The 27,022-nt window shown below is 45.9% G+C and overlaps 1 protein-coding gene across 1 annotated transcript; it reads left to right on the top strand.

The window, feature by feature from the left end:
* Nucleotides 1–6,005: 6,005 nt before the first annotated feature.
* On the top strand, nucleotides 6,006–26,076 carry LOC121583446 (collagen and calcium-binding EGF domain-containing protein 1). The gene is made up of 11 exons (XM_041899608.2): nucleotides 6,006–6,348; nucleotides 7,534–7,614; nucleotides 22,527–22,579; nucleotides 22,930–23,061; nucleotides 23,275–23,412; nucleotides 23,667–23,800; nucleotides 23,992–24,112; nucleotides 24,269–24,408; nucleotides 24,583–24,618; nucleotides 24,852–24,887; nucleotides 25,114–26,076. The coding sequence occupies exons 1-11, from the start codon at nucleotides 6,233–6,235 to the stop codon at nucleotides 25,300–25,302; spliced, it is 1,176 nt and encodes a 391-aa protein (XP_041755542.1). The 5' UTR covers nucleotides 6,006–6,232; the 3' UTR covers nucleotides 25,303–26,076.
* Nucleotides 26,077–27,022: the final 946 nt, after the last annotated feature.

The following is a 27,022-nucleotide window of genomic DNA, read 5'->3' as shown; positions in this document are numbered from 1 at the left end:
AGCTTTGTTGGCAGCAGAACGGCAGTTCCAGAGGCTGCCTGAGACCTGGAACTCCAGGTGTGGGGTGCGTGCAGGGACCACCAGGTTAGAGAGGCAGCAGCCACGCGGTGTGAGGCGTTTGTGTAGCCTGTGCAGAGAGGAGAGAACAGGGATAGGCAGAGGCATAGTTGACAGGCTGTAGCAAATGGCTACAATAATGCAGAGGAGATCGGAATGAAATGAACTAAACATCTGGGAGAGGAGAGAGCAGGGCCTCCCTCACCAAAACTTCCACCTCAGAAACTATAATTGTTTCACTGAACCACCCGAACAAAAACTCTCCCAACTTCCACCTTTAGAAATCAGAATTGTTGTGAACCACAGCGGTTCAATGTTTCAAGGAATGGACTCAACCCACTTTATTCAGCTAGCTAACTATGACACCATAGCTAACTAGCATGCTAGCATCCAATAACACACAGTTTAGCACCAACACTTGGTCACAACAAACCACCAATAGTGTGTTAACACACTAAACGGATAATTCGTGTCCGTGTCTAGTTCCTTTCATAACGCAGCAATAATTAAACGTTGGCTAGCTAGCACAAATATATTGTATTTAGCTGCCACAGTACAGCACACAATGGCTACTGTGTTGACTCTGTTCGAAAAACGGCTAGCTAGCTAGCTTCGTGCTACACCGGCACCGCCGAAAAACAATGCTAACCTACAATAACTACCCACAACAGCCCACGATGCCTAACTATGACACCATAGCTAACTAGCATGCTAGCATCCAATAACACACAGTTTAGCACCAATACTTGGTTACAACAAACTACCAATAGTGTGTTAACACACTAAACAGATAATTCGTGTCCGTGTCTAGTTCCTTTCATAACGCAGCAATAATTAAACGTTGGCTAGCTAGCACAAGTATATTGTATTTAGCTACTACAGTACAGTTAGCTGGTCGTGTTGGCTAGCTAGCAATGGCTACTGTGTTGACTTTGTTTGAAAAACGGCTAGCTAGCTAGCTTCGTGCTACACCGGCACCGCCAAACAATGCTAACCTACAATAACTACCCACAACAGCCCACGATGCCTAACTATGACGCCATAGCTAACTAGCATGCTAGCATCCAATAACACACAGTTTAGCACCAATACTTGGTTACAACAAACTACCAATAGTGTGTTAACACACTAAACAGATAATTCGTGTCCGTGTCTAGTTCCTTTCATAACGCAGCAAAAATTCACCGGGCTCACTTGAATACAATACTTACCTACAATAATTACCTACAATACCTAACTACAATCTAAATACATGGTTTAAGCTTTACTACAGTTGCTAAAAGTTACCAGTAGCTACCCGCTAGGTTAGCTAGCCTCGTGCTTCACCGGGCTCACTCGAATACAATACTTACCTACAATAATTACCTATAATTACCTACAATAACTACCTAAATAAACTACCTACAATACCTAACTACAATACCTACCTACAATCTAAATACATGGTTTAAGCTTTACTCAACACCATATAAGAAGCCAAGCTTACCTCCTGCTAGAGAAAACACAACCTCACCCGACGTGGCACCTTCCGAGACTGGCTAGGCCACTCCAGGACCTTGAAATGCTTCTTACAAAGCCACTCCTTCGTTGCCCGGGCGGTGTGTTTGGGATCATTGTCATGCTGAAAGACCCAGCCACGTTTCATCTTCAATGCTGATGGAAGGAGGTTTTCACTCAAAATCTCACGATACATGGCCCCATTCATTCTTTCCTTTACACGGATCAGTCGTCCTGGTCCCTTTGCAGAAAAACAGCCCCAAAGCATGATGTTTCCACCCCCATGCTTCACAGTAGGTATGGTGTTCTTTGGATGCAACTCAGCATTCTTTGTCCTCCAAACACGACGAGTTGAGTTTTTACCAAAAAGTTCTATTTTGGTTTCATCTGACCATTTGACATTCTCCCAATCCTCTTCTGGATCATCCAAATGCACTCTAGCAAACTTCAGACGGGCCTGGACATGTACTGGCTTAAGCAGGGGGACACGTCTGGCACTGCAGGCTTTGAGTCCCTGGCGGCGTAGTGTGTTACTGATGGTAGGCTTTGTTACTTTGGTCCCAGCTCTCTGCAGGTCATTCACTAGGTCCCCCCGTGTGGTTCTGGGATTTTTGCTCACCGTTCTTGTGATCATTTTGACCCCACGGGGTGAGATCTTGCGTGGAGCCCCAGATCGAGGGAGATTATCAGTGGTCTTGTATGTCTTCCATTTCCTAATAATTGCTCCCACAGTTGATTTCTTCAAACCAAGCTGCTTACCTATTGCAGATTCAGTCTTCCCAGCCTGGTGCAGGTCTACAATTTTGTTTCTGGTGTCCTTTGACAGCGCTTTGGTCTTGGCCATAGTGGAGTTTGGAGTGTGACTGTTTGAGGTTGTGGACAGGTGTCTTTTATACTGATAACAAGTTCAAACAGGTGCCATTAATACAGGTAACGAGTGGAGGACAGAGGAGCCTCTTAAAGAAAAAGTTACAGGTCTGTGAGAGACAGAAATCTTGCTTGTTTGTAGGTGACCAAATACTTATTTTCCACCATAATTTGCAAATAAATTCATTAAAAATCCTACAATGTGATTTTCTGGTTTTTGTTTTCTCAATTTGTCTGTCATAGTTGACGTGTACCTATGATGAAAATTACAGCCCTCTCTCATCTTTTTAAGTGGGAGAACTTGCACAATTGGTGGCTGACTAAATACTTTTTTTCCCCACTGTACCTTGTCCATAATGTAGAGGCCTATGGGATTTTCATTGAAGAGGTAAGGGAGGAGGATGGTACATGTGATCTGCATAACATACCAATACCAATTGACATATCTTTGTATGCCTCCTCGTCTGTATACCTGCAGACACAGGCACAAAAGTGAGCAGTTCAGTCATCTGCACCCAATACAGCTAGCCTTCAACATATTCTTATAGCCTACATATTCTTACCTCTTTGTTGATTGATATCCATTGAATTGTGTCCATTTTCTGTTTTAGAAAGATTTGCACAAATATGAAAAGGTAGACGGTATCATCATAAAACAATATCAAGTTAGATCATATAAGGGACAACCCTTACCTTAAATTGAGTAGATCTTTAAAATTTTCAATTAAGTGCCTGCACCTGCTGTCCTTTCAAATCCAAATGTTTCAGTTGGGCAGTTAGGTTCTTGCAAGAACCCCAACCAACTAAGGAGGTTCCTCGATTAACCCCACCTCCTCTGGGGTTCTTGGAAGAACATTTTGGGGGCAATTTTCAGTGCCAAGAACCCTAAGGTTCCTCGAAGAACTTTGAGGATCTTAGAAGAACCCTTGTTGAAACCCTCATTTTCTGAGTGTACAGTCCCTTGCAAAAGTATTCATCCCCCATTGCGTTTTTCCTATTTTGTTGCATTACAACCTGTAATTGAAATTGTTTTTATTTGGAGTTCATGTAATGGACATACACAAAATAGTCCAAATTGGTGAAGTGAATTTTTTTTGTTTTTTTGTTTCAAAAAATTCTAAAGAATAAATAACGGAAATGTGGTGCGTGCATATGTATTCACCCCCTTTGCTATGAAGCCCCTAAATAAGATCTGGTGCAACCAATTACCTTCAGAAGTCACATAATTAGTTAAATAAAGTCCACCTGTGTGCAATCTAAGTGTCACATGATCTGTCACATGATCTCAGTATATATACACCTGTTCTGAAAGGCCCCAGAGTCTGCAACACCACTAAGCAAGGGGCACCACCAAGCAAGCGGCACCATGAAGACCAAGGAGCTCTCCAAACAGGTCAGGGACAAAGTTGTGGAGAAGTACAGATCAGGGTTGGGTTATAAAAAAATATCCAAAACTTTGAACATCCTACGGAGCACCATTAAATCCATTATTAGAAAATGGCAAGAATATGGCACCACAACAAACCTGCCAAGAGAGTGCCGCCCACCAAAACTCACGGACCAGGCAAGGAAGGCATTAATCAGAGAGGCAACAAAAACACCAAAGATAACCCTGAAGGAGCTGCAAAGTATATGTCCATGGGACCACTTTAAGCCGTACACACCACAGAGCTGGGCTTTACGGAAGAGTGGCATGTTTTTCATCGGCAGGGACTGGGAAACTGGTCAGAATTAAAGGAATGATGGATGGCGCTAAATTCAGGGAAATTCTTGAGGGAAACCTGTTTCAGTCTTCCAGAGATTTGAGACTGGGACAGAGGTTCACCCTCCAGCAGAACAATGATCCTAAGCATACTGCTAAAGCAACACTAGAGTGGTTTAAGGGGAAACATTTAAATGTCTTAGAATAGCCTAGTCAAAGCCCAGACCTCAATCCAATGGAGAATCTGTGGTATGACTTAAAGATTGCTGTACACCAGCGGAACCCATCCAACTTGAAGGAGCTGGAGCAGTTTTGCCTTGAAGAATGGGCAAAAACCCCAGTGGCTAGATGTGCCAAGCTTATAGAGACACACCCCAAGAGACTTGCAGTTGTAATTGCTGCAACAGGTGACTCTACAAAGTATTGACTTTGGGGGAGTGAATAGTTATGCACGCTCAAGTTTTCTGTTTTTTTGTCTTATTTCTTGTTTGTTTCACAATTAAAAATATTTTGTATCTTCAAAGTGGCAGGCATGTTGTGCAAATCAAATTATACAAACCCCCAAAAAATAAATTGTCATTCCAGGTTGTAAGGCAACAAAATAGGGAAAATGCCAAGTGGGGTTTGTCAAGCCACTGTACCTAACATTGCCACTGACACTGACTGACCACTGGCCCTTTAGGCTGACCACTGGGGTGACTGGTGGTCTGCTTTGCCCTGTCAGTGTGGTAACCATAACCTTTACCCTCTTCAGAGACAGAGCTCAACTATGCAAGTCACTCTCCTTGAAAACTGTTCAAATTCCAGAACAATCCTAGTACTGCAGCACAAAAAAATTAAAAGCACAAAAAAAAATGTCTTCCCTCATGCAGATAAATATGGTAATATTACATTGCATCTCCTAAATGATTTGTCAGGTGAATGTCAACAGTTCATGATTTACTCAATGAGCAATCAAATTTGTCTACTAGTCATTTAAATGTGTGATTATATAATTTTTTTAATAATCGAATCTGAAAATAATAAAGTAGCTTGTGTTGTGTAAACATATTAAAGATGTCCCCTACAAAGTTCCTTCAGTGACAACAGCTTCTCTGTTTTAGGATGATTTAATTTAAAGCAATACAATCAAATTAGGAAAACAGTGGTAGCTTTAGGGACTGAGCAACTGAAGAATTATCTAGTTATTTCAGCTTTGATTTAGAATTACAAAAATATTTTACAGATACAGGCTAGTATTTATCTCGATTATGATTTTTAAAATATTATGTTTTTAAGACATTTTTGGTCTTCATATACCTTCAGTATGTCAGTAGTGCATACGACATGCAGATGAACATGAGTAAAAAGTCAAAACAAGAATTTTCTGGACATTGATTAAAGAGTGGGCCTAAATCAACAATTTATGGGATGAATTTAAATGGGAAAGTTAATTTCAGCAATCAGCAAATGTGTTATGCTACAGCTTGTCCTTGATGAAAGAGAGAGTTAGTGGAGAATAGGAAACAATCAATCAAACGATTTCCTCTAAATTGGTTCTGCTCTTTACATATAACATTGACCTGCTCTTCCCCCACATATGTATTTTCTAAATCCACTCAAACGAATGCACTAATGTGTAGGGAGGAGTGGATGAGAGAAAAACGCATGTGGAATTAGAGAAATTATTCTGGATGAGAGTTTGCTCCACAAGAGGACGATAGAGGTATGTTCTACTGTGTCTTAAATGTTTCCTTTTCAGCAAAGTCTGTTTCTTAAAAACAGGAACGTAATTCCGCCGGGGTTTAGTGATTGGAATCGCGCTCATCACTGCGCATGTCTATAAACCCGTCCAGAATCGCTCGAGGGGGTCTGATTCAGTGCGCAAAAGTTGGGACAGGACTCGGACGCACTACAGTGCCGCGGGAGGAAGTTTTGAGTGCAGTAATTGATGTGCAGGGTCTCACGTGTTTGACCTCTGAGTATAATTATGATTTCTGTTAGATTTAAATCTGTACATGTGCGACATTGATCAATTAAAACATATAGCTGTTTTGCAGAAGTTCAGCGTCTTCGTTCTCGAGGCATCAATAAATTATAAACAAGGCTGTCACGGAGCTCGCCAGGGACATGGGTCAGCTTTGCGCTGCGACACTCTTACCATTTGGTGCCATCTGGGTTGTTTTTCTTTGGGATTGTGGTGCCAGTTCTTTAATAAAAACAAGATTTGCAGTGCTCACTTCAGGGTAAGTTGATAGTCCGCGCATTTTTGAGGGAACGTTGTAGATATCAGTCTGTTATTTCCTATCAGAAAATGAAATAAAATATAGGACACCTGATCAAAGCTTAATAAAATGCATGCACATTCAAATGAAGGATTGGTAGGAAATGAATAAAACTGTCCGGTAACTTGCTATCCGGTTGGACATGGTGATGAATGTGCTATTTACACCGAAAAGTAACTGCATTTAATATTTCTGTGTGATGTGTGAGAGACAATAAAAACAATACTTTGCTTGTGAAAAACGTCGACAATCAGTCAAAGAAAGACCACCACGTTGCTCCACTCATTAAGCCTATCTACCCAATGATCCGTGTGTCCCCGAGTAAACGTGGTTGTGATGTGATGGGAATATTGAATGAGATCACTCAGTAGCATGCCATCTGTAAATTCTGCCCATAAGGTGACATAGGTTATTAAGGTGCGCACAGAGAGGTCTGGACCAGGGAGAGGGAGTTCATAGCCTACATACAATCCTTTGAATTAAGTGGGCAAATTATAGACCACAAGAAATTTGAAGCATCTAATTTTGCTCAGAAATTATAATTGAATTCCGTGCTATTACCTCTTAGTTCAGCATTCCAGTTGTAAACGATTTCATGATATTATTATTTTCCTTTATTTTTTCAAGTAAATGTCTTTGTGATAGACCTCTGTATTTTCAAATGAGTTATTGTGTTTCTTAATCCTGGTCCTGGGGACCGAGAGGGGGTACACATTTTTGTTTTTGCCTTAGACACACCTGCTTCAAATCATCCAAAGCTTGGTGATAAATGCACCTCTTTGCTGAGTTATTTAACAAACGTTTTCTTACAAAAAATGCAATCACACGCTGGCCACTGCATGGCACAATACATTTTCTATAACTTTCATGTTGAAATATTATGGCTGCTTCACATATAATAGTTGCTGCCATAGAATTGTGATGATGTATTGTAACAGGATGTACTAAAGTAGCCATAATGCTTGGGAACTCTGGCTGCTTTGAAAGGGAATTTCCACTATGAAATAACTACCAATTTAATTGAGTGACTCTCTCTTTAATACCACTCCTATTACTATAGTAACAACATTGTTACCTGGAGCTAGGAGCTCTCAGTAACCATTACACTGTTATCTCTCTCGTCTTCTTTCTCGTGGCTTTGTAAAGGGAGGAGTGTCCGGAGAACAAGGTAGTTACAGTGGAGTACCCCTGTATTACAGCAAGGGGCACGGATGGCACCTGTCTCAGGTAAGAGTGTCCCATCCTTTAAAAATAAAAGAAGAGCCGCAACCTTTACGACAGGGTTTCCCAAACTCGGTCCTTGGGGCCCCCCTGGGTGCACGTTTTGGTTTTTGCCCTAGCACTACACAGCTGATTCAAATAATCAACTAATCATCAAGCTTTGATAATTTGAATCAGCTGTGAAGTGTTAGGGTAAAAACCTAAACGGGCACCCCTTGGGGTCCCGAGGACCGAGTTTGGGAAACGCTGCTCAGATGCAATAATTTAATAGCAATGTTTCGACAGCCAAGCTGTCTTCATCATGGTTTAATGACAAACACTGCGGGTCACTAGTTTATATAGAGTTTCAAACGACACACACAGGAGTCTGTAATCAAGGCCAGCTGTGGCATGATTTCATTGGTAAATGTACAAATATCAATAGAACAAAGAAAAAAGCATGAATGGATTACATACGATCATAGATACAATTAGCCTACATCATATAGACCTCCAAACACATTATTTACAATGGATAACAAAAACACTATCACAGGAATGGCTTCAGATCAAACTCTATGTTGAGACCGAAGGGAGCGATGGTCTTTAAATTAAAGATCCAGACGGCCCCTTGTTTTAACAATAAATTGTCATGGTCACCCCCTCTCCTAAGGAGGGTGACGTGTTCGATGCCGATAAAGTGAAGGGATGAAATAGGGTGGTTCGCTTCCGAAAAATGTCCCTCCCATCATCCTGACAACCATCCACCATACGGAATGTCCTTAGAATCACACCACTCTACCAATATCCTCCACACACACACACACACACACACACACACACACACACACACACACACACACACCACACACACACACACACACACACACACACACCAGAAACCCCCAGCCTGCAGGTCTGGTTTAAGTCCAGAGCATTTGATCTGTGTACTGTCAAGGTTATAGCACAGCAATAGAAGTTGTCTCATTTGATTCTTGGCTCCAGACGAGATGTGTGTGTGGTGGTGGTGGAGTTTTAGCTAGTTTTCTCGTTTTTAGTGCCATGTCTCCCAGGGAAGCGTGGTAAGGCCTGTCTCAGGCTGCAAAATATCATTTAGATGATGGCCATGCATGAAAATGATTCTGTCTGGTCTGCCTAACCGTGCAAGCAGAGTGAGTTAACCATATAGCTCAGTGAGTCCTGGCAGTCTGCAGGCTTTCCCATGTCTCCACCTCTGGGGTTGGGGTTAGCACAATTACACTGGGTTGTTGTGGTGTCGGGCAGCAAACCCACACAGCCACTCTACTAGAAACAAAGAGCCAATGAGATGCATTTTTCCTCCCCTCCACTGTGGTTTTCACTCCAATGAGGATGAATCAGAAAGAATCAACCCACTGGCATTGTTTTTGATCTCTGTCTCAGGCGGAGGTCAGTACAGACGATGCCAACTCAAACACACACAGTTGTTACCCAGTTTCTTTGTCTGTCTGTCTGAATGAATGAAAGGTCAGAGCTTACCCACCCTCCCTTTCCTGAGTCAAGGAAAACCTCTCTCTCTCTCTCTCTTTCTGAGTTGGCTGCTGTGTTGTCTCTCCTGGCAGGGTAGAGAAGGTCTGTGATGATGATGAGAGGAAGGAGCACTCTCAGCTCTGTGTCTCTGTGATGTTGATAAACCAATAAACACTCTTCCCCAGATTACTGTGTTGCTCTGCTTTAAACACCCGGCTGATGGCTCATTGGTCGAGGAGAAGACACTGATACTGTTTGAGTTAGGGCGCATTGCGAAACCTCAGAGCTGCTCCCAGTCTGTCTCTATACCAGAGAGACTGGTGACAGGGCGGCACATGGATAAAGAGCTAGCACTTTATGAGTCAATGTGATATAAAAGTCCTCCTTTATATTGCTTCACTATTCCATCATGTAGTCTTGACAGGGGATGTGCTAAAATAACTGATTATATAGATCCAGACTGTAAATCTGTCTCTCTACACCAACTTCTCCAATAGTGATAGATGGATTGAGGGATGAAGGGAGGTATTTGGGATTCGGGTATAGCAGGTTAAGGGTCTGTTTCCACGTCTGTTTTCACTTCCCTGCTAGTCCAAACTGTTGTTGTTATACAGTGGTAAGACTGGGCCCCCTGGGAAGAGGGCAAGTATTTGGGGATGTGGTATAGCACCACTCCACCTAAACACACACACACACACATATTCATCCACAGGCCAGAACGTGTGGTCAGGTCTGAGTGAAAAACTGTTACCACCCCAAGTCACATATGAGGTGGAGAAAAAAGAGAGGGAGAAAAAAGCTATTTACTAGCTAGGTTTCCATCCAATTGGCGACAGAATTTCATGCAAATATTCTAAAATCTGCATAAAGAAAACTGACTTGTTGTGGATAAAATGTAGTGCGTGATGACAGTGCACGCAAAATGTACTTTTTCATATACCGAATAAAAATCCAAAGTTCAATGGGTTTCCATCACAGGTAGTGTTGTTACAAAAACTGTTGCATAAATAGCAAATGTGCCTACTCTGGTCTTGGCTAATGCACTCTAGCCAACAGCTCTCAGATACAGTGCGGCTAGGTTGTGCGGGTACTGGGTAGGCTAGTCTACATAATGAGATTGTTATGGATAAGAGGGAGAATTTGTGTTGTTGTCAAACGGCAGTCAAGCATAGATCATTATGTCACCAGAATAGGACCCTCAATATTTTTTGGAAATGAGCATCAAGCTCATCACAGTGCACTTTCAACATCCTGTGAAGTTCATCATAATTTATTCACACACCATATCTGTCACGATCGTCAGGGAGAGACCAAGGCGCAGCGTTGAAGGTGAACATATTTATTATTATACTGATCACACGATCAAAACAGACGATAACGTGATGTCTACGGTTTAACACAAAACCAAATAAGAACAAGAAACCACAAACACAAAGTGAAAGACAGACAGTTAAATATGGCTCCCAATCAGAGACAACCAGCTGACACTCGTTGCCTCTGATTGGGAGTCACTCAGGCCAACATAGAAATACAAACATAGAATTACACACCCTGGGTCAACATAACAGTGTCCCCAGAGCCAGGGCGTGACAGTACCCCCCTAAAGGCGCGGACTCCGACCGCGCCAACTTCATACTCACAGGGAGGGACCGGGTGGGCACTCCGCCTTGGCGGCGGATCCGGCTCCGGGCCTGATCCCCACTCCCTCTCCAACCCCCCAAAGTACCCCTGGTCCGGTCTGGCCCCGCTGGCCGGAGCTGGACTGCACACTGATGGAGCGGATTGCTCTAGCTCCGGCGTAACGCATCTGACCGGTGCCGACCAGGCACCAGTGGAACAGGCACGGGCCGTGCCGACCGACGACGCACACCACTGGCTTGGTGTGGGGAACAGGCACGGGCCGTGCTGGACTGACGCCGCACACCACTGGCTTGGTGTGGGGAGCAGGAGCGGGCCGGACAGGGCTGGACGATACGCACCACAGACTTGGTGCGGGGAGCAGGAATGGGCCGGACTGGGCTGGCGACGCGCACCACAGACTTGGTGCGGAGAGCAGGAACGGGCCGAACTGGGCTGGCGACGCCGCACCACAGACTTGGTGCGGAGAGCAGGAACGGGCCGGACAGGGCTGACGAAATGCACCACAGACTTGGTGCGGGGAGCAGGAATGGGCCGGACTGGGCTGGCGACGCGCACCACAGACTTGGTGCGGAGAGCAGGAACGGGCCGGACAGGGCTGACGCAAACGCACCACTGACTTGGTGCGGGGAGCAGGAATGGGCCGGGCCGAGCTGGCGATGCGCACCGTAGACTTGGTGCGAGTGGCAGGAACAGGCCGGACCGTACTGGGAACACACACCACTGGCCCTACGTGGGGATCAGGAACAGGCCGGACCGGACTGGCAACACACGCCAGTACCTCTCGCCGTGCCTCTACATCTTCCACCCCCTCTTCGACCAGTGGCCCCCGTAACCTGGCGGCCTCCTCTGCCAATCCGCTGGGCCGCTCTGCCGCGGTCTCCTGCTGGCCCGTCGTCCACGGCGTTAGCCCCCCTAAAAAATTTCTGGGCTTCACTCCTACCCGTGGCCAAGGTCTCCATGTCCCTCGCCAGCCGTTCGCCCTTCTGCCACAATGTCAAGCCCCTCTCCTCCTCATCCGGCTTGACCCAGTCGAGAGGCGAAGGAGATCTGTTAGAGATCTCCCTGGCGATGGCTCCTGGACACGCTGCTTGGTCACATCTTGGTGGTTTCTTCTGTCACGATCGTCAGGGAGAGACCAAGGCGCAGCGTTGAAGGTGAACATATTTATTATTATACTGATCACACGATCAAAACAACAGACGATAACGTGATGTCTACGGTTTAACACAAAACCAAATAAGAACAAGAAACCACAAACACAAAGTGAAAGACAGACAGTTAAATATGGCTCCCAATCAGAGACAACCAGCTGACACTCGTTGCCTCTGATTGGGAGTCACTCAGGCCAACATAGAAATACAAACATAGAATTACACACCCTGGGTCAACATAACAGTGTCCCCAGAGCCAGGGCGTGACAATATCATTGCGTGACTCAGTTTACTTCAATATGATGGTTATTATATCAGTATTTGCACAAGGCGTTTCCACCGCCATTTCTCACATAATACATTTTACAAACACAAAATGATCCCACCATGTCGCACAAAAAAATTAACGGTCGGCATTTATAAAATTGTACCGAAATGTCCTGTTTCCTTCACAGCTGTCGTGATGTTGTGATTTTTTTTAAATACGGTATGACTTTACTCGCATACAAACTGTGGATGATAAGGTGGTTACTGTTAATTTTCTCTAGTTTGCTTCCAGACATATCTAACGTCTTAGTCAAAACGGCTTTGGGCTGCATTTGCATCAGTGAAATTTCCTTACTGTGGTCCACGATATGATCATTTCTCTCTTGGCTCACTTATGAACATTTTAGTATTTTCTAAATATCCCATCCATCTTACTTGTCATGTCTGGGCCTGAGTGGGGATTCTCTGAAATGAACTGAGGTGAACTCAGTCACTCACTGGGCCTGCCTTCCTGCCACACACTCATCAAACCTCTCAAAGAAATCACAAGAATTGATTTACGAAATACTCAGTTCATTCCTGCCCGACCACTAGATTTCCTCTGCAAATCCCAGTTAAACCCGGCTGTCTTATCTCATTATACAGGGTGTGTTCTGCACCCAATCATATGCCTCTGTGACCGGGTTCCATCAGAAATGCCAATTCTGAGCATCCCCTTTCCCCTGTGTGTCAACCACTTGGCTTTCAAGTGGTCTGTGTTCATTAGAAAGACAGACCCGCTGTATGAGTTATGAGTTACGTGCCCAGGCCCAGGCCTCCTCACACAGGACTCCCTCCTCAGGGATGGGGGGGCGATGGGGGCTGATGATGACGCGGGTCATTGTCCCACAGAGAGCTGTGTAGAGGATGTGTAGAGTTTCAGCCATTAAACCCTGAGATAACACCGAGCAGGGAGATGCAGAGTCTGGCTGGGGCCTCCAGGCCAGGGTGAACAACACTCAGGCTATTCACACTGGCTGCATTCCCCTCTTCTTCTCTCCTCTCCTCTTTCTCTGAGTGCAATGTGTGTGTCCTCCCTGGTGTTAAAGAGTACGTAGTGAGTGATAATGTGTGTGTCAGTCGAGTGTGCGTGTATGCATGTGTCCTAGGCTCTGACAGCTGATGCACATGCAGGCCCAGAGCATATGTACTACGTAGCTACTACCTCCTTAGTGTTACGCTCTCTCTCTCATCACTCTCTCTTTATTTGTTTCCTTGTGGATTTATTAGCCTTGGCTCTCACCTCTGCAGTGTTCTCTCTGTGGGCTCCGTACTCACTCACTCCCTCACCGCTCTGCTCCCCCATACAGCCCCTACATGTCGACAGGCCATGGTGGGGCCGGCTGTAAACAAGACTGTGACACGCATGGCAGGGGGAACAGGAGAAGAGAAGGAGGAGAGTAAGGGAGGGGAGAAGGAGGGGAAAACGTTAAGAATGGAGGTATTTTTTAAATCCAAATTAAATAAACCTGGATTCTGGCAATGCCGTGTGTTCCCCTCGGCAGTGGCTTGCCTGGAAAGCCACGTCAAGGTCTATAAAAAGGATCAGGAAGGGGAAATCACAGGAGGGAGGGAATCTCTATAGGTCAGAGCTCTGGCTTTTATGAACCTCTGTATTCTGCTGCAATTGGTGCCCGGTAGTCCAGTTGATGTGGTGGAACCCCGGTGGAGTCAAAGCCAGTAGTGTTGGAGCTAAAGCTTTAAAGTGTAATGAAGGATTCAGCACCAGAACAGCACCACCTCACTACGCTCTCTCTCTTTCTTGTTACCGCTCTCTCCTCCTTCTTTCTTGCTTCTCCTCTCTCTATCCCTCTCTCATTCTCTCTCTTTGCAACAACACCGTTGTAGTACATGTGGCTGCCTGCTGTAAGGTCTGGAAACCATCCTATCAGAGAGAGAGAGAGAGAGAGAGAGAGAGAGAGAGAGAGAGAGAGAGAGAGAGAGAGAGAGAGAGAGAGAGAGAGAGAGAGAGAGAGAGAGAGAGAGAGAGAGAGAGAGAGAGAGAGAGAGAGAGAGAGAGAGAGAGAGAGAGAGAGAGAGAGAGAGAGAGAGAGAGAGAGAGAGAGAGAGAGAGAGAGAGAGCCAAGCTCTCACAGTCCTGTCTCTCTTTTGTGCTCTGGTTTTATCATTTAAGCAGGTGAGAGGAAGCAGGCCTGCAATGTCCTCAAATCGTGTTTGTGTGTGTCTGGGACACATAGCTGAACTCTACTAAGCCTGTTTCACTGTCCAGGGCTCTGAGAGGTCTCCCCCCTACAAGCCATAAAACAAGCGACTATATAACACATACATCATACCTACCCTGGTAAGCCCTGTCTGTCAGTCAATCACTGGCACTAAATTGATTAACAATAAACAGAGAAATTAGGTGCTAAAACGAGTCATGTCAGAGTCAGGAAAAACATAGTGAAGAATGGGCAGAGGCGATGTGATTTAGGTCCGGAGCAACAGGCTCCGAAGCAGTAACGAGGACCAGATGCCTGCGTGTGTGTGTGTTTGTGTGTGTATCCAGTCAGGTCTGAACCCCACACTGTGCTCCACTAAGGCTCTGACAGGGTTACTATCTTCAGCCAAGTCCTCATCAGACTCACCACACTACAGCAACCAGCACGTTAGCCACGAAATGAGGAGAGAAATATCTCACCACTTCCACCCAATTGTACAAGCTTAGGTGATAAAAGGTTCAGAGAGACATGTCTTCTCTTGCCAAGAGTACATCAGGACAGCTCATTCACCCTAAACACATAGTGAAACTGCCTTTCATCACACATTGTTTACGTTGCATCTAGGAGTTCCGGGGGTGTCCTATTCTAACTAGTACACTTTTTTTTAATCTTTGCCATTTCTTCCTCGGTGTGTTTTGAATGGCGATCAAGCTGTGGGAAAATGAAACTGTTTAATTTGTCTCACACAATACTGTTCTGAGTACTGCCGTAATACTGTTTCATTACAGGGGAAATATTATCAATTTCTCTGTTTCTCACAAAACACTTTTTTACAAGGCCTGAGGTTCACTTCCTGTCTTTAATGGTGAAGTCTAATAAGTCTAATCATTTGCGTAGATCGGTATTATTGTTGGACCCCAGTAAATATCCAGTAATCATTTTACATATTTTTCTAATTAACATTCACCTGAACAGCGCTCTGTACAAACACAACGCCTGTTATTCATTACAGTTCCACAGAGCAGGGGTAAGCACATTTCTGCCCTTGTATGGGTATGATGTAACACTAATATCTCAGCAATACAAATCACCCACCAATTGATTAAGGCCTGTAATGGCACCGTCAGCATGTTGTTTGAAGTACAGCACAGAGAAGCAGCCGTGTGCTGTATAGACAGTAAATGTTTTTATATCACAGAATTGGAAAAAGGGGGGGAATGAAGGAATGAAAAGGGGGGGATGAAATAAAGGAAGTTTGAAGTGGTAAAGATGAGGAGTCACGGTCGGACACAACAAACATAAATCTCTCCAAGCAGTGGGGCAATTTCAACCCTCCCACCTCCAGGCCGTCTCCCTCTGAGTCCTGGAAGGTTCTGGAAGGCCAAGTCTTATCAGTCCATTACCTTGAGCCCTGGTTAAGGACTTTGTTGTGATCTCAGCGTAAAATCCTTAAAAAACACCAGACTGTAGCCTGGTTTCCTGCCCTGGCAATAGAGCACTCACAGACACGTCATTAAGACAGATCCATCATTAGTTTGGCTTTAGACTCCCTTCTCAGTTACTGGCTGCTCTCACTACATGACCTATAATCTGGACCTTATCTCTCTCTTAGGCCCTTTATTGTCCTCGTAGGGTCCATATTCTCTCTCTCTCTCTCTCTCTCTCTCTCTCTCTCTCTCTCTCTCTCTCTCTCTCTCTCTCTCTCTCTCTCTCTCTCTCTCTCTCTCTCTCTCTCTCTCTCTCTGTCGTCAGGTAAGGCTCCAGGCCAGGTCACATGTCTGTCTGTCTGTTGTTGAGAGGTTGTGAGCGGCTCAGAAGGGTCAGAGATGGCACATTCCTGGGGTGACACCCGGCCCTGGGTTGACCCCAGGGTCACAGTAGCCAGCGGCCCTTCATATTGCCTGGGGGGAACTGAGGGTGGGCGCTGGCACTGGGAATAGACCTGGGAGCTTTAGGGCCTGTAATGAGAAGGGTCATAAAAGAGAGGGAGAGTGACAGAGAGGGATAGGGGGCTCTTTGTCACTCTTTGGCCCAACATTAACTGGCTTTATGAGTGGTGGTATACCCTTTTCACACTACCGTGCAGACCCAAACCATTCTGTGCTATGCTGGCTCTGATATATTATTTTCACATTGTCCTTCCTAGCACGGTTCCAACAATTATGGTTGATGTGTCACCAGGTCAGCTGTGGGAATAGGGATAGGCTGTTAGAATTTTAGAACAGGCATTGGTGATGGAGTGAGGAGCTGTGAAGACAGAAGCGGTAGGAGGTGGGTTAGAGGTGGCGAAGGAGTGTTGGTGCTTTTTGGGAACTGTAGCGTGGCTGTGCTTGTGGAAGTGGTGCAGACCTCCTGTGCTCTCAGTGAAAGCATCCTCTGTCTGACTAACAGCCTCCCCACTCTGATGTGTCCCTAAGAGAGACCGCAGGCTGGAAGTGTGCTGACAGAATAAATAAACAGAGAGAGGACACGCTCACGTCTCAGCACACCTTCACATATACTCACACTGTCCAAGAACAATATGCTTATACACTAACACCCTTACCTACCCACAAACACCTTTATATAACAGCCTCACACCCTGCTGTATGAGGAAACACAAAGAAAACAGACCCTCTTAAAAATAACACCCTAATCAATTATACACACAGGACTGATGCTTTTACTTAAACACAAAGACGGGAGACAGACTATCATCCTCACACAGAGAGGCACTTAGACTTATAAACAGGATAACATTCATTCAAAAACTGCAAAGCACACAGCACACCCACACCCACATAAAGACATCAACATGACAGATATGTAAGAGCAGAAACACACAAACACACACACACTGCCTCTCCTGTCCTGAAGTGTCGAGGGGTCAGTGACCTCCACCGAGGTCCACTTCCTGTGTTTCTGACTCACAGAGCACCACATGAAGGACCATCAAGCACAACTGACACAAAAGCTACATCTCTCTTTCTTTCACTCCTTCTCTCTCCCTCCATCCTCCTCCTCTCCTCGACGTGTCAACATCTCCCTGTCTCATTTCCTCCTCGCTGCGTTTCCATCGCCACAACAACCCCCTTAAGTCATCTCCGCTGTCTCTCTGAGGAGTCTGGGAGTTGACCGAGTAAATATGATACATAACGTTGCCTCACTAAAGTGGCACAGGACATCTAATGATACTGTTGTCCCTCTTCGCTATCTCCCCCATATCTAGATACAGAAACACTATCTGAGGTCCAGGGAGCAATCCTGTACTGAGTGAGTGGAACTGTTAATACATAGTGACTTCAGTCTGGTTTATGGAAACCATCATTCTAGATTGGTCTCTGCTCTGCTCTCTCTGTGTAACCTCAGTGCTGTCTGTCCAGGTTGTAGACGGTTGGGGGGCGGGGGTCTATAATGAATATCCAGTCTTTGTAGTGCATTCCTGGGTGGGTCTATAATGAATATCCAGTCTTTGTAGTGCATTCCTGCCACGAAAGCACAAATAAATCACGCCAGCCTGGATGGAAAACAATAACATTGATCTCTCTTCCCTGGAGGGAGACCCTTGCTAAAGTACATAATCTGGCGTGTAAAGTGATCCTGCTCTGGCCTGTACTCTGGATCCTGTCTTGCTATTCCTCCAGCGTCTCTGTGCTGTTTTTGGCAGCAGCAGTGTAGTGTAGAGCCTGTGTGGGCCCTCGGTACGTCCCTCTCTCTGCAGGTAGTCACTGGGTCACCACCAGCACCAAGGAGGACCAGGTGGAGCACAGGGACAGGGATGCCCAGGCATGGTGCTCCTAAAACGGACTCATAGCTGGGTGACTTGCATGGTCAGACAGACCTGGTGGGTCTGTAGGCACTATGTTAGAGTGTGGAGCATTAAGAGAAGCAGTGTCTAACAGCAGGAATACCCTCAGGGTGACACAGGGACTCTACTCATCTTCTGAAGGAACTTAATCAGACAATATGCTTGTGAAGGACATGTTGATGCAGAATGTAGAAACACAGAAGAATCGAATGGGCAGGAAAATACCATAGAATCCGACCATCAGTATTGAAAATCTGGGAGTAGAGAAAGATACTCTCTTAGAAAAAAGGGTTCCAAAAGTGTTCTTCGGCAGTCCCGATAGGATAACCCTTTTTGGTTCCAGGTAGAGCACTTTTTGGTTCCAGGTTGAACCCTCTGTAGAAAGGGTTCTACATGGAACCCTAAAGGGTTCTACCTGCAACCAAAAGGGTTCTTCAAAGGGTTCTCCTACAGTGAGGGAAAAAAGTATTTGATCCCCTGCTGATTTAGTACGTTTGCCCACTGACAAAGAAATGATCAGTCTATAATTTTAATGGTAGGTTTATTTGAACAGTGAGAGACAGAATAACAACAACAAAATCCAGAAAAACGCATGTCAAAAATGTTATAAATTGATTTGCATTTTAATGAGGGAAATAAGTATTTGACCCCCTCTCAATCAGAAAGATTTCTGGCTCCCAGGTGTCTTTTATACAGGTAACGAGCTGAGATTAGGAGCACACTCTTAAAGGGAGTGCTCCTAATCTCAGCTTGTTACCTGTATAAAAGACACCTGTCCACAGAAGCAATCAATCAATCAGATTCCAAACTCTCTACCATGGCCAAGACCAAAGAGCTCTCCAAGGATGTCAGGGACAAGATTGTAGACCTACACAAGGCTGGAATGGGCTACAAGACCATCGCCAAGCAGCTTGGTGAGAAGGTGACAACAGTTGGTGTGATTATTCGCAAATGAAAGAAACACAAAATAACTGTCAATCTTCCTTAGCCTGGGGCTCCATGCAAGATCTCACCTCGTGGAGTTGCAATGATCATGAGAACGGTGAGGAATTAGCCCAGAACTACAAGGGAGGATCTTGTCAATGATCTCAAGGCAGCTGGGACCATAGTTACCAAGAAAATAATTGGTAACACATTACACCATGAAGAAATCCTGCAGCGCCCGCAAAGTCGCCCTGCTCAAGAAAGCACATATACATGCCCGTCTGAAGTTTGCCAATGAACATCTGAATGATTCAGAGGAGAACTGGGTGAAAGTGTTGTGGTCAGATGAGACCAAAATGGAGCTCTTTGGCATCAACTCAACTCGCCGTGTTTGGAGGAGGAGGAATGCTGCCTATGACCTCAAGAACACCATCCCCACCGTCAAACATGGAGGTGGAAACATTATGCTTTGGGGGTGTTTTTCTGCTAAGGGGACAGGACAACTTCACCGCATCAAAGGGACGATGGACGGGGCCATGTACCGTCAAATCTTGGGAGAGAACCTCCTTCCCTCAGCCAGGGCATTGAAAATGGGTCGTGGATGGGTATTCCAGCATGACAATGACCCAAATCACACGGCCAAGGCAACAAAGGAGTGGCTCAAGAAGAAGCACATTAAGGTCCTGGAGTTGCCTAGCCAGTCTCCAGACCTTAATCCCATAGAAAATCTGTGGAGGGAGCTGAAGGTTCGAGTTGCCAAATGTTAGCCTCAAAACCTTAATGACTTGGGGAAGATCTGCAAAGAGGAGTGGGACAAAATCCTTCTTGAGATGTGTGCAAACCTGGTGGCCAACTACAAGAAACGTCTGACCTCTGTGATTGCCAACAAGGGTTTTGCCACCAAGTACTAAGTCATGTTTTGCAGAATACTTATTTCCCTCATTAAAATGCAAATCAATTTATAACATTTTTGACATGCGTTTTTCTGGATTTCTTTTTTGTTATTCTGTCTCTCACTGTTCAAATAAACCTACCATTAAAATTATAGACTGATCATTTCTTTGTCAGTGGGCAAACGTATAAAATCAGCAGGGGATGAAATACTTTTTTCCCTCACTGTATGGGGACAGCCGAAAAACTCTTTAAGGTTCTAGATAGCACCTTTTTTTTCTAAGAGTGTACTCTCCTAACCTTGTTAGTCACCTAACCTTGATGTTTGTCTGTATTGTGAAGAGAGCAGAGCAGAGAAGTGAAGGAAGAGCCTGGTCTGGTAGCTCTCCTCCTTAAGGCTGTGCTTAACAGTCCTGTCAGTGTCACACATCACTCTCACTAATAACCCCTGCCCTGTTTCTTGACATTAACAAGATGCACCCAATTACTGACTGCTCTGGGCCCCAGGCACACACACGCACACACACGCACACACACACACACACACACACACACACACGCGGGGAGCATGAGAAGCGGTTATCTCACTGTGGAGGACAGTGATGTAGCTTTAGTGGTTTGGCAGTGTTCATCAACAGAGACCAACCCCTACATTCCCAAACATCAACAGACAGGTCATCACACTGTGTAACTAATAACCTGAGCAGTTTATACAGACCACCGAAGAGCCGTTATCATCAATCAGAGACACCTCTAGCATTTACTTTGAAATTTTAGTCATTTAGTAGACGCTCTTATCCAGAGTGACTTAGTTAGTGCATTCATCTTAAGATGGCTAGGTGGGACAACCACAGATCTCAGTCATAGTAAGTACATTTTTCCTCAATAAAGTAGCTATCAGCAAAGTCAGAGCTAGTAAGGGGCGAAAAAGTCAAGTTAGCTCATGAAAGAGTTTCTTTCTCTTTTTTTCAGGTCCCAGATCAGGGGCAGTGTGGGGTCAGGTCTCTGTGTGAGTGACAGGCTGTCTGTTGATGTTTTCAGTGGAGCAGTGGACACAGAGCAGAGGTTGTGTGTTGATGTTATGAGTGGACACTCAGAGAGACCAGAGGCTGCCAGCCATAGCCTCCCCTTGCTGGCTGTACATCTCCAGCCCAGACAGACAGACAGACAGACAGACAGACAGACAGACAGACAGACAGACAGACAGACAGACAGACAGACAGACAGACATTTTGTCTGTCTGTCTGTCTGTCTGTCTGTCTGAATAAACAGCTTAAACCTCCCCTTGCTGGCTGTACATCTCCAGCACAGACAGACAGACAGACAGACAGACAGACAGACAGACAGACAGACAGGCAGGCAGGCAGGCAGGCAGGCAGGCAGGCAGGCAGGCAGGCAGGCAGGCAGGCAGGCAGACAGGCAGGCAGACAGACAGACAGACAGACAGACAGACAGACAGACAGACAGACAGACAGACAGACAGACAGACAGACAGACAGACAGACAGACAGACAGACAGACAGACAGACAGACAGACAGACAGACAGACAGACCGACCGACCCCACATCTGCTGTCCATTAGCCCAACCTGGCCCTCTCCTCTCTGGGCACACTGACTGGAGGGACATGAGGTGGCAGGCCTGGAGAGAGATGTCCTTCAGGCCCCTGGCCAGAGCCCCTAGCAGCCCCCCAGTACTGTCCCATCCCATCCCCAGCTCTCTCCATCACAACACAACAAAGCTATGAGCCACAGATTAAAGCGCCAGTCCGTCATGTGGCTTTAATTAGGCCCTGGCCAGGCCCATAGTTTTGTAGGTTATTTATCATTCAGAAGAGGGAGTGGGGGAGGGTCTTAGAGGAGTGATTTAGGGTTATGTTGCATAGAGGTTGGAGAAGAATAAAAGCAAGTTGTTATCTTCAGGGAACCTTGAGTGAGGTACCATGCTAAATTCCCTCCATCAAGAGCGTGCAGTTTTCGGGGCAGGAGTTGTGTGTTTCCCCCCATAACCTCCACCCCCCTCCTCGTCTATGATCTGTGTTATTTTGGTTCTGTGATTCTATGAGTGTTCCAATATCCCTTTCCATCGTTTCCTATTCCGCAGTTCCATCCCTAATGCCTGTAACATGTGGTGTTTTGGTTTGCTGTGTGTGAGGATGATGCTCTTTGTTCAGCTGTCTCTTGACCATCTAGGCTAGTGCTGTTGGGAAGTGGGGAGGGAGGTGAGGGATCTGGTGCTAATGAGGATCTTTGGTCCTAAAGACAATTGACAGGCTGGGTGTTACCAGAGAGGAAGAGGCGAAGCGAGAGCGTTTACTCCTGTCAAAATCTGTCCACGATTAGGAAACTGATAAGCAGAGAGATAAGCAGACCACCTGCCTTCCCTCCTTTGGGACAACGACTCCCATTGTTAGGGCGGAGACATGAGCATCTTGTCATTATATACAGTATTTCTGGTGTTTCACATTTAGTGGCTGTGTAGATCCATTCAGTATGTGAAGGGAAGGATACAGCAGCTGGGATATGAATTATTGGCTCATGCTACTGTCTGTCTGTGTGTTTATCCACAGGAGGAAATGCTGTGAGGGCTTCAGGTTTGTGATGGGCCAGTGCATACCTGAAAGTAGGTTAAACAAATACACCAGTTCTACTCACCCCAAGTCAGATTCTATACTCAGTGCCTGTAATTACACCTGGGCACCTGTACACAGACAGAATGCAAATTACTTATGCCAAATTAACCCATTACTGAACTGCAAATTGTATCGAAGAGTAAAATAGATGTAATTCCATAAATTGTCAATACTGTACAATGACACACCATGACCACTAGATGGCAACATTACAAAGGAATACCCTTGAGGAATATTATTGGCCATCCAAGGTTATTATTGAGCTGTTAGCTTTGCATGTACGATCCTATCTGTGCATGTCCCTATTGATGAACCAATCCCTCCCCTTTATCTGCTCCAGATGTGGATGTGTGTTCTGGCTCCCCATGTGAACAGCAGTGCACCGACAACTTTGGACGGGTTGTCTGCACCTGTTACCCCGGATACCGCTTTGATCGAGAGAGGCATCGCAACCACCAGACCTACTGTTTAGGTAAGTCCACTACCTGTTTATCTGCCAATCAGCTGTTTATCAGCCTGTTTATCAGCCAATCAGCATTGTCTTCTTTTGTATAAATCTCTATTTAACATCCTGCATCAGAGCAACCGCTCTCTCTCCCTCCCTCTGATTAGAGCAGCCTAAATGCAGCCTTAATCAGAGGGTGTAAAGTCACAGCTGGTGTTGTGTCTTCCACACCACCCACAGACATAGATGAGTGTGTGGAGTCCGACGGCAGTGTCTGTGATCACGACTGTGAGAACACCGTGGGCAGCTTCCTGTGTCGCTGTCGCAGTGGTTACATCCTGGCACCAGACAAGGACTCCTGTATACCCAGTCACAACCGTGGGTGTTCAGTATACTACTATATTTTACTCCTACTGTCTACATGAGCCTGGCTACTACAGCTACACTACCTCTGGGTTTAGCTCTCCAGTACCTTCCTGTGTGTCTTCAGCCTGAGGGTACAGTATATGTGTTTGAGACGGTAAACATAGACTACTAGACTTTCTGTTTGTGTTACTTATTCTGTAGTGTTACTTACTCTGTAACAAGCCTGTGTCTCTGAGAGTCTCTTTGTCTCTGTGTCTTTCTGTCAGTGAGCTCGTCAGGGAAGTCTGACACCCTGATGAGTGCTGGCTCCTGCTCCCTCACCTGTCAGGACTTTGTCAACATGAGGAACAGCCTGCTGCAGCTCAAACTGAGGCTGGGCAGCACTCAGTCACCTAACCAGGTACATCTACATCACAACACTAACTACTGCACATCTTACTTACACTGTTGTTCCATACAAACACAGAGATACACTAACCAGAGATACACTAACTGTAAACTAGCCTCGCCAGACTTGATGTCTCACAATGGAAGTCTGGCCAAATTGAGACAGGTTGTTGTACTACAACCTGTGTGTGTACCTGTCTGTAGGTGTTGTCTCCTGGCCTGGCTAACAACAGTAATAAGCCGTCTGCTGGGAGGGTGGGGAAAGGTACTGACATCCCCGCCCTCCCTGGTCCTCCTGGCTCTCCAGGATCCCCTGGGGTCCCAGGTAAGAGTTGTCTTCTCTTTCTCTGAATCTTTCTAACTCAGTCTTTCTCTCTCAACTATCTCTCTGTTTACTGCCTATGTCAGCCGTTTGTTGGCTGATATTCAGCAGGCTGATACTCCATGGTTCCTCTTACATCCCTTTATTCTTGGATCCCAGGCCACTCAGGATTGCCGGGGGAGAAGGGAGAGCCTGGAGAGAGAGGCCTGACCGGCCCCCAGGGGCCACGGGGAGACATGGGCCCTATGGGCCCCGAGCCTGACCTGGAGCACATCAAGAGGGGTCACAGAGGAGCTGTGGTAAACATATTATTTCTCCCCCAATAACATGCTGTTGGGTCTATTAGTCCAGGCAGACCTCAACACATCCATAGCTGCAGAGATACATCATTACAATAAATGTTGCATGAGAGGAGCTGTAGCTCCCACTAAAAACATTTCAACCCATATTTCTGTTGCTCCTTTTTCCAACAGGGACCTCCTGGCGCACCAGGCAGAGATGGACTGAAGGTCAGTATAACAGTCTATCCATGTGTCTGTGTATGTTTAGTAAATGCTTGTGTGTGTACTGTATGTGTTTAAACTTTCCTGTAAACTTTTCAAAGCTGGTAACTGGAACATTTACAGCAACACTTTTCACCCCACCCTGAGAGCTCTGAGCTGCCAATGTGAGCTCTTATAGAAGCCTGTGTGAATGTTGGAAGTACGGAACTGGACGTTTCTGGATGTTTCTTTCTCTTTAGGGTGACAGAGGAACTCCTGGTACCAGAGGTCCACCAGTGAGTCTGCTTTCTGACTTACTATATTTGCCAGCTAGGCTTTGAACTATTTTTAAATGCATTTTCATCATTTTCATCATTGTCATCTTGTTCATTCTATTCTATCTAATATCAGATTCCAAGCATACAGTAAGTCCAGCCAAAAGCACGTAACATGCCTTACAGGTTGAAATCTAATTTACTGATGTGTGGATAGAGATATTAAAACCTCCGTATCTTTCCCAAGGGACCTCCCGGCTCCTTTGACTTCCTCCTACTCATGATGGCCGACATTCGCATTGACATCATCGAGCTGCAGGAGCAAGTGTTTGGGAAGAGGCGGGGCCTCTCCTTGGACAACCCGCCCCACTCCAGCGGAGAGACAGGGTTCGGGGAGTGGGGCTCCGGACAAGGAGAGCTCATGCTCAATACCTGACCTCCATAGCCCTGCCCACGGCAACTGTCACTCAAAACGATAAGCCAAAGGAAACTAACTAATCAACTGGCTCTTGTAGAGCAGAGACATTGAACTGACTCAACTGACTCCTTTCCTCCAGTGAAGCCTTGTCTCTAAAACCCAAATAGGACTGTATGAAGTGAGGAGACCTCTGATCAGCTCTCTCTCCTGTCAGAGATATAGACTATAAACAAACACACAGAGAGAGAGAGAGAGAGAGAGAGAGAGAGAGAGAGAGAGAGAGAGAGAGAGAGAGAGAGAGAATGGTAAAAATGGAACCACTGGCCCTCCAAACCAAACCACTGCAAGCTTTGCCTTGCTGCCTTGATGTTTCCTTCATGCCTAGCCTGGTCTGGAATGACTGAAGAGACGGGGTATGCCTTTGCGTGCGGGGCTAAGGGTGGTGATGGTTGTAGCCCTGTGTGACTGTGTCTTTGTGCGCTCTGAGCTGAACCACTTCAAACACAGCAGGGGCTTTATCGTCTGCATCTCTTCCTGTTCCTGTCAAATCTGTCCAGTCCGAGGAGAGGAGACTCCGGTCGGTCGCTGCCTGACACTGCAGGGACCAGAATCAGACTCAGGCCCCAGACTAACTGCACCTATTTATGCAACAACCCAACTCAACAGCTTTTATACTGCAGCCACTAAACTACAGACTATCTGAAGCATCTTTAGAGATACAGTACATACACTACATTACCAAAAGTATGTGGACACCTCCTCGTCGAACTTCTCATTCCAAAATCATGGGCATTAATATGGAGTTGGTCCCCCCTTTGCTGCTATAACAGCCTCCATTCTTCTGGAAAGGCTTTCCACTAGATGTTGGAACATTGCTGCAGGAACTTGCTTCCATTCATCCACAAGAGCATTAGTGAGGTCGGGCACTAATGTTGGGCGATTAGGCCTGGCTCACAGTCAGTGTTCCAATTCATCCCAAAGGTGTTCAATGGGGTTGAGGTCAGGGCTCTGTGCAGGCAAGTCAAGTTCTTCCACACCGATCTCGACAAACCATTTCTGTATGGACCTTGCTTTGTGCACAGAGGCATTTTCATGCTGAAATAGGAAAGGGCCTTCCCCAAACTGTTGCCACAAAGTTGGAAGCACAGAATCATCTAGAATGTCATTGTATGCTGTAGCGTTAAGATTTCCCTTCACTGGAACTAAAGGGCCTAGCCCGAACCATTGAATAACAGCCCCAGACCATTATTCCTCCTCCACCAAACTTTACAGTTGGTAGCGTTCTCCTGGCATCCGCCAAACCCAGATTCGTCTGTCGGACTGCCAGATGGTGAAGCGTGATTCATCATTCCAGAGAACGCGTTTCCAATGCTCCAGAGTCCAATGGCGGCGAGCTTTACACCACTCCAGCCAACACTTGGCATTGCGCATGGTGATCTTAGGCTTGTGTGCGGCTGCTCGGTCATGAAAACCCATTTCATGACGCTCCTGACGAACAGTTATTGTGATGACGTTGCTTCCAGAGGCAGTTTGGAACTCGGTAGTGAGTGTTGCAACCGAGGACAGGCGATTTTTACGCGCTAGGCGCTTCAGCACTCGGCGGTCCCATTCTGTGAGCTTGTGTGGCCTACCACTTCACGGCTGAGCCGTTGTTGCTCCTAGACGTTTCCACTTCACAATAACAGCACTTACAGTTGACCGGGGCAGCTCTAGCAGGGCAGAAATCTGATGAACTGAC

The sequence above is a fragment of the Coregonus clupeaformis genome, unplaced genomic scaffold (genome assembly GCF_020615455.1).
Source record: "Coregonus clupeaformis isolate EN_2021a unplaced genomic scaffold, ASM2061545v1 scaf1317, whole genome shotgun sequence".
Classification (NCBI taxonomy): Eukaryota; Metazoa; Chordata; class Actinopteri; order Salmoniformes; family Salmonidae; genus Coregonus; species Coregonus clupeaformis.
This window is presented reverse-complemented; position numbering and strand designations above follow the sequence as displayed.

Excerpts from the sequence above, each read along its gene's own strand:
- LOC121583446 (XM_041899608.2), top strand. The coding sequence starts at position 6,233 with ATGGGTCAGCTTTGCGCTGCGACACTCTTACCATTTGGTGCCATCTGG. Across the intron at positions 6,349-7,533 it reads TTTGCAGTGCTCACTTCAGG|GGAGGAGTGTCCGGAGAACA; the intron begins GTAAGTTGATAG and ends GGCTTTGTAAAG. Across the intron at positions 7,615-22,526 it reads ACGGATGGCACCTGTCTCAG|GAGGAAATGCTGTGAGGGCT; the intron begins GTAAGAGTGTCC and ends GTTTATCCACAG.